Source organism: Phaethon aethereus (assembly GCF_964289735.1).
Source record: "Phaethon aethereus genome assembly, chromosome: 3".
NCBI classification, from domain to species: domain Eukaryota; kingdom Metazoa; phylum Chordata; class Aves; order Phaethontiformes; family Phaethontidae; genus Phaethon; species Phaethon aethereus.
Genome location: NC_138576.1, coordinates 51,593,720 through 51,607,885, shown reverse-complemented (window position 1 = coordinate 51,607,885; position 14,166 = coordinate 51,593,720). Strand labels below are relative to the sequence as shown.

Here is a 14,166-nt window from a genome sequence, read left to right as displayed (position 1 = left end):
GAGGCAGACCAAAGTAAGATGGTTGGAGATGACCATTTGGTAAGTCAATTGGATCGGAGGTAGCAGGAAGCAGCTGGGTCATCCTGCTCTATGCTATGCTGTAGGGCAATTTCAATCATCATCATGAAGGCTTGAGTTGCTGTGTAACTCAGCTGGAATAAGTAAGCAGATTAATGGCCCAGACCTAAACCATATCCTAGGCAGAAAACCACTGACTTTGACATACACAACACAATAATTTCACAGCCAGCACCATCACGAGATGTTCTGTGAGCAAAAGTGTAATGAGGCTGCTGATGGATGGAGTACTGACAAGTACAGATGCAATACAACACAAAGAACAGTAATAAAACATAAATACCAATACTTTTCTGAAAGCGCTGATAAATTGTGATCTGTATCTTGTTTCACAAAGGCCACATCCACAGGAGTTTGACCTCATACCTGAAAATACTCATTCTACTCACACAGAAGGCAGTAGCAATTACACAAACCTTTACTTATTCTGATTTCGAATTCGGAGACACCTCCTTTTCAATGGTGGCTCCAGATCCTCTGGCCCTGTGCTGAGTATTGGCGTTGAGATAATGCACGGCGCAATAGCAGTCTTTTCTGCTGGTTTTGGCACAGGCTGGATCACGCAACCTGTCTTGGGCAGCATCCGCAAAGCATACGCATGGTCCTCGTCTGCTGGATTGTTAAGGTTCGGGTCCTGTTTGTCTCCCCCAGCAAGGGGCTCTTCCCCTGTCTTCTTGCCAGCATCCCCCTCAAGGTGGCAGTTTGACGTGCAGTTGTTCTCCTTAACAGACTCCAGCTCGCTCACTGCCAGCTCCTCTGGGGGCTGGGGCTTTTTCAGCTCCTGGGGTGGCTCCGGGTTCTTGGAACCCTCCGTGCTCTTCGTGCCATTCACAATGACGTTGCACACCGCTGCACCAGCTTCCAGTCCTGGCGTGCCGGAGGCCAAGGAGACGGGACAGCAGTGAGCTCCATCACTGCACGGTAACATTTTTGAGTCAACTGGGCTGCAGTTGTCCCTGCAGTCACTGCAGTTCCTTTTGTCTGAGCTACCAAAAGCCAAATTTACAACACTGTTAGGTTCACGTTCAACTTTCACTTGGGTGTGTAAAGCCCTGTGGATAACATTGTGCAGCCTAGACCGGTGGCCTACTGTTAGGTCTATCACACCGTCCTGTGGACCCTGTAGTACACTGGGGAAACCAAATTTACTGTTCACTGGACTACTAGGTCTGACAGTCAAGTCAACAACTTCATTTTTACTGTGCTCCTGAAGCACTTGAGCTTGATTTAGGGACTGGCCTGAGCAGCTCGGTGATGAGTCAGAGGATTTAGATGATCCTTGCTTTGACTCTCGAGGGGATGAAGAGCTATTGGTTGGCTTTGCCCCAGGCGTCTCGCTGGAGGTACTCGGAATGAAGCTCTCGCCGTTGCTGGAGAAGCCATTAGGGGGTTTGGAGTCGTTGATGTGAGGGATGGGGATGGGGATGGGGATAGGGACGGGCAGAGGGACAATGACAGGATATGGCACTAGTAGAGTCGGGGGTGGCACCAGCGGGGCAAGGGATGGCAATCCAAAGTTCATCATCTGTGGCATAGGCATAGGACCATTTGGCATCATGCTGACAGGGGGAAAGGGAAGACTAGGCAAAGGAGCTCCAGGAGGGGGAGGTGGCAACAAGCCTGGAGGATTCCCAGGCATGGTAGGTGTTGTGGGGGGATGGATATGAGGGGAAAGCATTGGCCTGTGCATGGGGCTAGAGGTGGGACCCATATTTCTGGGACCACCTGGTGGGGGACCGATTCCAGGAATCATTGGATTTGACAGAGGGCTGTTAGGATTTGAGGCATGGTGAGGCGGCCCACGAATAAACGGTGGACGGATTTGCTGCATAATTTGCTGTTCCATGAATATGGGCAGAGGAACTGGCCCACGGTTTGTCATCACCATGGGAGGACTGCGTGGTGGGACACCAATTGGAGGCACAATGCTAGCAGGTGGCTGGACAGAAACTGGTGGAATATTTGGATTCTCACTGATGGGAATAGGTTTAGGAACTGGTGTGGGGATTTTAGTGACAGAGCAGTTGGCAGTGTCAGACGGAGAGGCAGTGGTAGACGCTGATGGTCCAGGACCTTGAATTTGGCCAGCTGCAGACGCTGGGGATGGGGCTTTTCTCCGAGCATCTGCTAGCGGTATATTCCAAGAATCTGGAGTCAGCAGCTGCACCCCAGTGCCTTCTGCTTTATTTTCGACTGGAGGATGTAATGTACTGCACAGTCCAGCTGGAAGATTGGCTTGTGTCTCTTTGTAGAAAATGTCCATTTTGTACTGATTGAGACATTTTGCACTGCAGAACTGAAGCCTTCTTTCCCCGTCCCCAAAATCCAGATACTCTTTTGTGTGTCTTATGTGCTTACACCAGTCACATACCTACAACACAGTAATAAAATCAAATCAGGTAAGAAAAGCAATCTTCTCTTCATAGTATTATTTCAAAAGTAATTTTTCAGTTGCTTTCTAAACACTTACATTATTTTTCTAGCAGAAAAAAATAGTTACATTTGTGAAAACTATGCTTTTTTTGCTCCAAAATATTGGTGAATTGAATGCCACTCCCTTTTCTGGCTCCCATAATCTCAATTCTACCTTATACAGTACATAAACTTACACTTATACTCTTAAACCCATACCAAGGAGAAGAATCCTCAGCTGGCATAAACTGTTATAACACACATATGTAGGTATACAAAATCCGTATGAGTAAGGCTGTGATCACTCCTCAGCGGCAATTTAAGCACACCTGTACCGCCTGGGATGCCATGCTACACAAGAAGTATGGTAACTGGAAAAAGACTCAGAAAGTTGCTGGAAATGAATGCAAATAATTTCTGCTAAACTGCAGCACACTGTAACTTTTAGTATTCTATGAAGAGTATCAAATAGTAAGCTGGAAAGGGTGTGGTATGTTAAAAAGGCATCATAAAGCAAAAAGCATCAGTCATTCTTTGCCCTTCATTCCAAGGAGAAGCTCGGAAATAGTCAGGACATTTGTGTGAGGTTCGAATTGTCCTGATGTGTGATGTTTTGGCAAGCTGGAATCATTTTCTGAGCTGTTTGCCCACTCTTGTGTACGAGCCACTTTGAGTAAAACTTCTTGGCAAGCAAGGGCCTATTTAGCAACTTTTCAAATACTATGGCAAAAAGTTTGCATTGCAGGCTCGTTTTTGTTTTGTTTTTCTGCTTTCCATTTAATCCATTTCTGTGTTACTACTGGTGTAGTGAAGGCATAGCAAATTTTTTTCAAAGTAAGGCTGCAGAACTAATTAAGCTGTGAAAGGTTTTCCCAGTTGTAAACCACTAGACACTAAAGTTCAAAAAACAGTCATTCTAAGCTTCAGAATCCATTACTTTAGAGAAATTATTGTGATTTCATTAACACATTAATTTTGCAACACCAACAGCTCTCACAGATGGTGAAGACATGATCTACAATTCAAATATGACTCTTGTTTGCACAAATGCCTTTCCTTCATATGGCATTTTGAACAAGAATTAATATGAGTAATCTTGCCATAGCTATAAACAGATAAACAGATGTCAGATTTTTCAGTGCCTTACTTTTTCGACAGAATTTTACACACACAAAAACCCCATTTTTGTCATTTACATTAGTTCTCAAAATAATCCGTTGACAGACATTTTTGGTGCTTTCTATCGGCATGTTGAGCCTATGACCATGTCAGAATACATCCTGGTATTGTTTGTTCTGCCTTTTCCAAATAGCCCATATTAGCTTGTTTTGAAATTACTATATATTTTGTACAAAAAAAAAAAAAAAAAAGACTATGATTGTGAAAAGACTGCATTAAAAGGATAATTAATTTTAATAACTATTGGCCATATAAACAATTCCAAACAACATATGTCGGGCATCTGATTACCCATCTCATTTAACTCTCAGCTTTCCTTTAATATAAACAGTGGTGACATTTTTGAGTTTTCAGTAATATAACTTTAATATATATATACACACACAGATACACGCCCACACCCCCTATATGCTAAGGCTATTAGTCTGTTTATTTTAACTCTTCAACCTCTTGGTTATCCAGTGGGCTTGCTATTTGACTCCCTCTCCTGCCTCCCCACCCCATGCACACGCTCACACCCACACCCCCTCCCTCTACCACGGAGTTTTTATCCCACCATTGAAAACGAACTAAATAATTATGTGAGGAGTAGCAACTATTAAGTCACCCCTGAAGTTTGGGAATGCAGGGCCTGGATTTTTAGCTCGTGAGATAAAGCAGAAGGGGTGCTGGTGCCGCTTGACGCGTGCGGCGTTAGCACGGGCGTGTTTCCAGCACGATGCCCCACGCAAGGAAGAAAATTTCCCGGTGCGTTACGAACAGGGCCAGCCCCGCATTGAACACGCGCTGACGACATCGCGCCCTGAAAAATGTGGACAAAAAGGCTCAGAAGAGTCGAGATGAACACCTCCGCTGCCACAGCACATGCATCCCCCCAAGGCACAGGGTGGGTGGGAAGCCGGAGGGCAGGGAGGAAGGCAAAGTGGGGGCACCCCCGCTTTCCAAGGGCCCCTGGGTTTTACCAGGCATCAGCTCTCCCTCTGCTCCCCGCGGGAAGGCTCAGCGGCCACCGCAGGCAGCACCGGAGCTGGGCAACCCCTCGTCGCAAATAGTGCAAACACGCAGCGGTGGGCGCCGAACCATCCCGGGTATTTGGCATGGGGATGGGTTTTGCCACCCACCTGGCAAGTCAACACAGGATGATCTGATGGAAACATCTTACAAGTGACCTCCTGAAATTTTCTGGCTTGCCACTGTTTTCCAAGCAGACAAAAGGGGAATTTGTAAGTCTACACCATGAGTCAATAAGGTTATTGACCTCAGTAAAGCTGCTGAATTTACCTTAAAGTCACTTTTGATCAAGAGCTCAGTGCTGCATTCATAAAGCGCTATCTATTTGCATGTATGGAATCAGGATGTACATCACCGTGCTCATCTTGCCCCAAGGGCTGTGCGAAGAGGCGGAGAGTCTCCACACGTACCCCAAGAGCTGCACAAAGAGGTACCAGGAGCTCCCAGCCAGCTCCTGGGGAAGGCTAAGGGAAGGATGAAGCCCACCCTGGCACATCACCCACTAAAACAGTGTCTCCTTGCACGGGAAAGACAAGGAGGAGATCAGCCGCAGAGGAGGCTGCTGTAAGGGCTGGAGCAGGACTCCAGAGGCAGCTGCTTCCCTGATTTAGTCCTGTGATGGTGCAGCTAAGACTTGTCCTTCCTTTGGAACAAAGGAAGCAATTCAACCTCTAAGCCTGCTGCCAAAGCACCTGAGAAATATGAGAGAGTGAACCCAGTCTCCTTATCTTTCTCGGAAGAGCCTCCTCAGTGACTTTAATTAAACAGACGGAAAGAAAAATACAGCCCCCGAAAAACTTGTGGCATCTTTTCTAATAATTTAATTTTATTAGTTATCAGTTGAAAAATTCACTGAAATACTTTAGTGTTTTATTGCTGTATTGATTTGTTTATCTCAAGTGGGCTCTTATGTCACTCCTACCTAAACAAATATTTTCTCTTCCTCAGTAAAATATTTAGAACTCCTGCTTAGAAATTCTCTACTGATTTCTCCTGTTTTCAATAATTCACTGAGGTACAAGAAACTCTGAAGTCTGCCTGGCTTACTCACATATTGATCACAGACCATTCTGTATATTTTATCACTAGATAAAATTAATTAAAAGCCACAGAAATTAAAGGCAGCGATTCTGTTCCTGTGAACATCCTATATGGACCAAATATCTAATAACTATCATCTCATTGATTTTATGCAACATCTCAAAAGTGTTGAAGTTAACGTCAGTGAGAAATGTCTATCTACTTCATCCATGTATTTAATTATTTTCTTTCTCTCTCTCTCTCTCTTTCTTTCTTTCTTTCTTTCTTTTTCTTTCTTTCTTTCTTTCTTTCTTTCTTTCTTTCTTTCTTTCTTTCTTTCTTTCTTTCTTTCTTTCTTTCTTTCTTTCTTTCTTTCTTTCTTTTCTTTCTCTTCTTTCTCTTCTTTCTCTTCTTTCTCTTCTTTCTCCTTCTTTCTCCTTCTTTCTCTTTCTTTCTCTTTTTCTTTCTTTTCTTTCTTTTCTGTCTTTTCTTTCTTTCTCTTTCTTTCTTTCTTTCTTTCTTTCTCTTTCTTTCTTTCTTTCTTTCTTTCTTTCTTTCTTTTCTTTCTTTCTTTCTTTCTTTCTTTCTCTCTCTCTCTCTTTACATGAGCAATCAGTCTATGCTGCTTATTTAAGATACAAGTATGAAATGTGCATGTCATGCAGGTAATACCTTACAATACCATACTAAAAGGCAGAAAAACAGTCCCTACGATGAGGAGGAAATTACTGGAGGAGAAAAAATGTCACTTAAGAATTAATGAATCAATTCTGTCTTACAGGATTGATCATTTAAGATGAGGTCAATGAATTTATGATACAAATGGCTATATCACTAGAAGTAATAAAACGGAGCAATATCATTCATTTTACATCTAACTAATGACGTGCTCAGAGTAATTACAGACTTCTTCTAAAAGCCTACACTGATTAGTTCAGATGTGATAGGTGAAACATATATAATTTTTCATTCAATAAAATAATATTTTCTTATCTGTAAAACACACAGCCAATGTCTTGTTTTTTTAAGTACTTGCATTTTGTACAGAACATCGTTGTTCTTCACAACCAGCTCAAAATCTCTCTGTTCATTTATTCCTTCTGCTTCCCTTTTCCTGCCTCATCCTTTCCCTTCATCGTACGGCCAAGAGAAGAGCTAAACTGTTGCAGAGTGCTTGTTAACACTGTGTATTGGATTTGGTAGCGCTTACGCACGGGAGCAGCTCCCCGGGTTTCAGCGGGATTAGTCAGGAGGGTTAATGCCACGGGATCATGATCAGAGGGTCTGACCCAGCACCCGTGGAAAGCAATGAAGAGACAGCTCTTCAACGCAAACAGTCGGCTTTGGGTCTGATGCTTAATGTCAGCCTCTGCTCACCCTAGAGTTGGCGGGAGCCTTGCCCCTGACCTCAACAGGAGCAGAGGCACGGCCGGGGATTTTGGAAGGAACCGCAGCAGAAATACACGGGAAGAAAATAAACACCACGAGGCTGAGTTCCAGACATTTCCTAACAAACATAGGCAAAGCAACCATTTTGTACGTTTCTACCCAAAAGGAGGTGGGACCGGTAGCGGTGTGACTGACAAAGAGCACGAACATTTCCAAGATAAAGGGTCAGACTTTGCACAGCACTAACAGAACCCCTATGAACTTTTGACTCCCTTGGAAAACACTCCTAGGATGGCTGTTGGGCAAGCACACTTCACACTCTGAGTGCCAGAACACAAACCCTGAATGACAGAAAGATCAGTAATAAGATAACCGCCTATCTCATTCAGCTGTAATGCAACAACCCTCAAGAAGATTAAATTTACCTAACTGGGGCATGTCCAACGCTAAACAACAGAATGAACATTTCCTTCAGTACATTTAATGTATTTATATTTTAGTGGCGGGTTGCCAGTGTGCTACTTATAAGCTCAATGACTTGGTATCATTCATCCGCTTTCCTGCGAAACACGCGGCAGTTTACACCAGGAGACAACTCGGAAGACACTGCATCAGCAGAAACACTACTCACACCCGACACAGAAGCACCAAGGAAGCCAGGACTGAGGTATCCTATAACGCTCGGATTTCTCTAATACAAAGAGGGGGAAAAAAGCTGTTTCTGTTGGCATCCGTATCTTTATTTTGATAGAAACGTCCAAAGCAGACTCCAGATGTGGCCACGAGGTTTCCCCGCGGGCACAACACAGGCATCCGGCTGTGCTTAAAAGGGCCACGCTTGGGCTTTAGGCACAGGGTAATTAGTACTTTAATCAGCTGTCAAACGCAGGCCCAAAGTTCATCCGTTAGTGCAGTCCATCACTAACCTCTGAACGATAATCGAGTGTCAGACACTACCTCATTAAGAAATATGTTTGCTAAAATCTGTCTGTGGGGGTATTTACATCAGCCCGAGAGAAACCAGCAACAAGGAACATGCAACCACCACCACTGTGGTGAAGGAGAGCCTGTGCCTCAGACACAGTGTTTTGGACTCTTATCAGCTCCCTGGTAAAGCTTAAGTGAGAGGACAGAAAGGGGTCATTGGGGCAAAGACAGTCACTTTTCAGCTTCTCGAGAACCAGAGGGTGACTAACCAAGCTCCTCTCCTTGCTCAGGAGAACATTGCTGTGGGACACCTTGCACAAGGGAGGGCTGCATCGCATCCTGAGGTCCAGGCTCTTCTCAAAGATGCCAAAACACGGGACTGAAGATTATCAAAGCCTTCCCAGCATAAAATCCACGTATTCAACTTTGCTGAGTAGTTTCTACTCCCTTTTCCCACTGTGGTATCCAACTGCTGTCTCTTCATACACGCTCAGGCATATGTTCTGGCTTCACCGACACCACTGCCCATTTCCTATATCCCGTTCTGGCCCTGGCCTTTCCTTTTAGCCCAGACTGTGTCCCAGGCCCTTCCCTGCAATTTCCAACCCTGCCACCCACCCAGGGTGGCCGAGGCGTGGAGGCAGAGGCTCCCACCCCACCCCAAAAGCGGCAAGAAGAGGAGACAAGCCCCCTCCCCCTGCACACGCTCCTGCCGTGCAGCCAGGCGAGACCCCAACACACCAGCCCTACGTTTTCAGCGAGGGCTCAAGTTTTTTGAAGCCTGCCAAACATTGGACGCAGTAGCAACCTAGAAATTAGGAAGTGGCTTGAAACACACGTACAGAGGTTTCTGGTACGCAGCCAAACGAGTCACCACACGCAGCTCAGTCGGACCCTTTGCAAATCGTCCCAGCGGCCGCTGCAGCACGGGCACCACGGCCCCGGCGCGAGGCTGTGAAGCACTCCCAGCAGAGCACCAGGGGAAAACTCAGTGTCTCAAAAGGAAAGAAACCCAAACGGGCCCCCCCCGTGGCCCCACCGCTGCAGCCTGCAGAAGAAGAAGACCAAGCCTGGAGAAACCTTGGGGCAAGAGCTGCACCTCAAGTGTTAACGTATTCAACGCTTGTGAGCGCAGAGGAGCCGCGGCCCCGGTGGGGCTCGGGGTCGGACCGATCCCTTCCGCAAACATCGACTCGGAGGTCGGTACCGACTCTGCACCCCCCGCCCCGCTCACCCCCCGGGGGTCTCCCTGCGGAGCTGCCCCCAGGGAAGCAAAGCCCCCGCCGGGCTCAGCTGTTAGCGCACAAGCACATGGTTTGTTTGACATAAAGAGCATTCTGAGGCACCGGAGTTCCCTTTTAGCATTTTCTGACTCAGAAAAAAAGGTGAATATTAAGAAGTGCGAGGTAGGCACCCTGCCGTGCCGACTGGGAAGGCGAGTGGGTGAAGATCTGCAGAAGGACATGGCTGTGCTCTGCTCAGATGCGTAGGGTCAGAGTGAGGAAGAAGAGGGGAATATACTCTATCCAGAGCCAACTGCAAGCGACAGACCCCTTCAAGAGGTTAGCGGTAATCAGCATAATAGAATTGAAATTCATCATTTAAAGGCTTTTTTGCTTATCCTAACGCTGCTGTGCTTTTTTTCCCGGCTAATTGAGTTATCACAAGAGGTATTCAGCTGCCAGCACCCCGCGCCAAAGGATGGTGTGGGTGCAGCCTTGCCAGAAGCCGCACAACCTGCTGTCAGTCACCAAGGTATCCCGTGTTTCCCTACCCGATCCTCCCCCAAAACGCCCATCCTGGACCTGCTCAGGCTCCCTCCCAAGAGGGACTGGGTAGCCCGGGCATGGCCGCTGCCTGCGCAGGGTATGCAGGGGTCTGCGTGTCCAGCACCGCAGCCTCTGCTCGCTGGCCGGCAGGGTGGGGGGCTGTGGTCCGGGGGTCCGTGGCAGGGAGGCAGACTGTCCCCAAAGGGAGAGGTCAGTTCACAGCATCTGCTTTCAAGACGACCGTGACCAAGTTACCGCCTCAGCTGTCATGACTGGGAATTGATGCTCTTTCGCTACCAAATGTCAACCAATACCAGTAACAGTCATAATCCAAAGCGCGGCTCTAAGCAGTTACCCAGCCTCGACACCGTTCTCTATGTGCTTATTGCAAGGCGTTCCGCATGTTTATTATGGCAGGATTTTTCCGTCCAAGATGGCTCGTGATAATTTTTTATAATGATTGTTCCATTTGAATGGAGTGATTATTATAAAAAACTAAAAAAAAAAAAAAAAAAAAATCATTCCAGCTGAAGCCTGCTGTGAAGGAACCCCGAGGCAGGCTCTAACACCCTGTGAATGTGGTTACAATATAGCTTGTAGCGATGCTAGGTGTGAAGGAAAACAGATTTTTACAGTGTTTGGAGCTTTGTGCAAAAACAGTTGACAAAACAGAACACTGCAATTGCATACAACTTAAAACTGTCCTGTGACAAGTTTCTCTCTGTTTAAAAGAGACCAAAGCTTGCCTGCTCACTTGCTTTTCCTAACTTCTTGTCCTAGTGAAAATCTTTACCATAGTTTCCTGAGAAGCAAATACTGACTTTATGTCATTTAAATTCAAGACCCACTCTGCCTCCATTTTTCATCCTAATTATGCGAAAGTGCAAGCTACATGAAGCATAAGGAGAAAATAGAGCTATTTGGTAATTAATGGCTAATGATAAATTGATTTCATTTTTTGAATCATTGCGGTTGTCATCTGTGGTATTTAAAACATAGTCTTTTCCAAGCCCTTGCGTTCCTTTGTGTTGGGGGGCTTTATAATGCTCCCAGCCAAAAGCAACGAATGTAAGTTGTGCTAATGCCTGGTGGAAATCCAGGTTGGGTCTTGTTTCATCAGAGTGGCTAGATATTTGATTTTGTATATAAACAACTGAGCTCCGTGTTTTCAATGTCAGTCTGAGGCTTTGAAACCACAGGAGGAACTTTGGATCTGAAACCACCAGTGAAGCCCACAATACGGTGGGCAAAACTTCAGGGAAGATGAATGTAGTGTGAGGTGGGGCTTGCCAAGAGGGAAGTTCTTCTCCCCAGAAACCTTCCTGGCTGAAATAACATAGAATGAGACAATAACAGCATTTAAACATGCAAATCCTTAACGTGGGGTTTTCACACTTGTCCCTTACAAAAGCTGATTACAGGGCACATCCATATTGCTGTTTCAGTACTGGCTAAGGCCACCACTCCGGCAGTGACAGAAGTCCTAAATAAAATTAATATGATGCAGAAGATGAAAGAAGGGTAAGAGCAGGATGGGGCGGGGGGTTAAACGCCCTCAGCAGGACAGACACCCTGTCTCATCAAGACTCTCATTGAAGAAATGCCTAAAGAACACCTAAATCTGAATGCCCTTTCCAAGGATAATGCAGGCCCCAAGAAACCTCATCCCACCGTGAGTCCATTGGCCTTTTGAGTACAACCATGTCATGGAAGAGACTGTGAGGCAGAGCAGACCCCAGCTCAAGCCATCAAGTCCCAAGCTCAACTGTCCAGCTCCCATCAAGCCTCAAGCTCATCAAGTGGCTGCCATAGATCTGCAAGCAGTAGCCCAGCCCTGGCATGGTATTGCACCTTCAAGAAAGGGCCAAGAGGCAGTTCCTTTTCTAGAACTTGAACTAGACTTGAACTACAGTTCAAGTCTGTCTGTAGCCGCCCTCTTGGTGAGCCTAATTTGAGGGTAGGGATCTGTGGAGTCAGCTGAGTCTGCACCATGCTCCTCATGGCCCTTGGATCGTGGGTAGCAGTGGGAGAAGCCAGTTTGACAGACTAGCCGCACAGACATATTTGCTGGTTAGGCAAGCAGTTTGATTCAGGTTATGTAAGCACTGGTCACCTTGAGTTCTGACACCTGATTTCCAGGCCAAGACTTCCCATGATGTGCATTCTCAAACTTCCCCTGGTCCTGAAATGACCTGGGGAAAATCTGAGCAGCCAGAAGCAACAACTACATCAAGTAGGTAGATCTGGGAGTCTCGGTGAACTACAGCATGTGCCTTTTCCACAACAAGAGTTTTTGCTTTATGGTCCTTAAGCTGTTAGTGCCACAGTGAGACCTTCACTTCTTCCTGTAGATGACACAAATGTACCTCCTCAAACTGCTGCCACTAAAGAGATGCAAAGTATCGGCAGTGAGAAGCTTCACAAACACATTGAGAACAGGACAAGAACTGTCAGCTTTGAATATTCAGGAAGGCAAAAGAAAGAAAACAAAGCTAGCAGCTGGAAAAACATTTCTGGGGCTTAGAAGTACTTCCTCACAGTGTCCAGTGCCTGCCATCTCTTTGGGGCAGCAGGGGAAGGTCACACTAGGAAATCCCCCTCCTTCCTCTCCCTCAGAGAGTGGAAATGTACTTCTTTCCTCATGAGGACGTTTACCTCCATGTCCTTAGAGAACCTTCTGCACAGTTTACATTTCCACAAGCTCAGCTACAGGAGGCAGCAGAGCAGCTTCTCCACCCCTGGGGTGCCCAAGCTACAGAGACCTGGGCTGAGAACCACTGCCAGCCCCTCTTCAGGGGACAGACAAGACGGCCAGCACCACTGCCGTGCCAGGAGCATCTCGCTCCTATGAAGGGGATGCAGGGAGAGGAGATGAGGACCAAGCATCAGCCGCAGAAGGTTTCTTCTGCAGAGCAACTCTTAACCGGTGCACTGAGGAAAGAGAGCCTGTGTACATGAGGTTTTGGAGCACTCCCTGCATCCAGCCCCAGCAATCAGGAAAAGAAAGGGAAATGGAGAGCAACTAATACTGTAAATGTTTCTATCAAATTCTTTTGAGAATTACGGATGCTGTTAAGTACAGGAAAATTTAGAGGCAAAAGAGGAAAGGGGCACTTTCCTAGCTTCAAGTAGTATCTCACAGCATGACCAAAATCTCCACAAATAAGAAATCTTCACCCTTGACAATCTCATGCTACTATGTCTGCAGGTAACTTCAGAAGCCAGATGAAAATTTATATTCTCTAATTAATTCACTTTTTTTATTCAGTACCTGAATAAACATGTTCACACTTCTTTTCCTGAACAAAACTTTATTCTGGTCATATAGCAAAGTAACACTGTGAGATGGAAAACAACCCATGTGGCTCATCTGTCTAGAATTTATATCTAGTAATATCTTATATGTGTATTTTCTCCAATATATTTTCTTTTTAATATTCAAGAGAATATAAAAATAACGATAAAACCCCCTCCATTATGTTTCCAGTGGCTCATAGGTTGGTTGACAGGACTATAAATGTAATAATGAGGAGGCTTGAGGGGCAGGTTAATGTTTTTTGCTAACACATGATGCTTTTAGCCTAAGGCATTGCTAGAGGCCAATACCACTTCACCTGGACCAAAATCACCACCGAACAGCCATTAAATCACTCAGACTTAAATGTAGTATTACTGGGTCTAGAGAATATTACTGTAATCCGGATTTGAAAGATCATTAGTCCATAGAACAGCAAGTAGGCATGCAATCTGAAACCTTGAGAAATCTTTATTTACCTGTAATGAAGGGTTCTAAGCCCAATTCTTCCGCTCACCTATGCCATTTTACAGTGGCATAACTCTCTCAGATTTTTATGTCGTTCCTTCTGATTTATGCTTGTACAAGGAAGAAGCTTACAGAATAGAAGTCTCTGGGTGCTTTGGAATATATATATAAATATACACACATGGGATTTTTTATACCTATCTATATAGGTCTGGGATCTTCAGCCTTTAATATTACCTGTTAATCTTTATCATGCAATAATGTTTACAACCCATTACACTATGTGCTCTAACATATACATGGCCATAGTGTGGGCTGCAGCAGAACTGGCTGGGTCTCACAGTCTACCTGAGGCAGACCCCACATATACATTTCCCCACCTTTCCCAAACATATAAAATCCTTGAGGGACTGCATCAGCTGCTTACTTGGAAAAATAATGTTAGGGAAAGATTGACTTGATTAGGGAAAGACTGACTTGACCATTAGCAAAAATGGATGTAAAAAAAGAAAAACTTTCCAAGACGAGCGTTGCTGGGTTTTAGTCTATAGAGCTTTGAAGGGAGTCAAACTGTTCCAGATTTGACTGCGTGTGATTCACACTTTGAGAATTGCTGGG

The 14,166-nt window shown here is 45.5% G+C and overlaps 1 protein-coding gene across 1 annotated transcript in view; it reads right to left on the bottom strand.

Annotated features, from left to right (window-relative positions):
* Nucleotides 1-496: 496 nt before the first annotated feature.
* Nucleotides 497-14,166, bottom strand: part of SOBP (sine oculis binding protein homolog) — a gene marked incomplete at both ends in the record, with an annotated part of 101,824 nt that continues 88,154 nt past the window's right edge. Inside the window, one exon of the mRNA XM_081997419.1 lies at nt 497-2,449. Coding sequence (XP_081853545.1) covers nt 497-2,449 — 1,953 coding nt within the window. The remainder of the gene's footprint in view (nt 2,450-14,166) is intronic.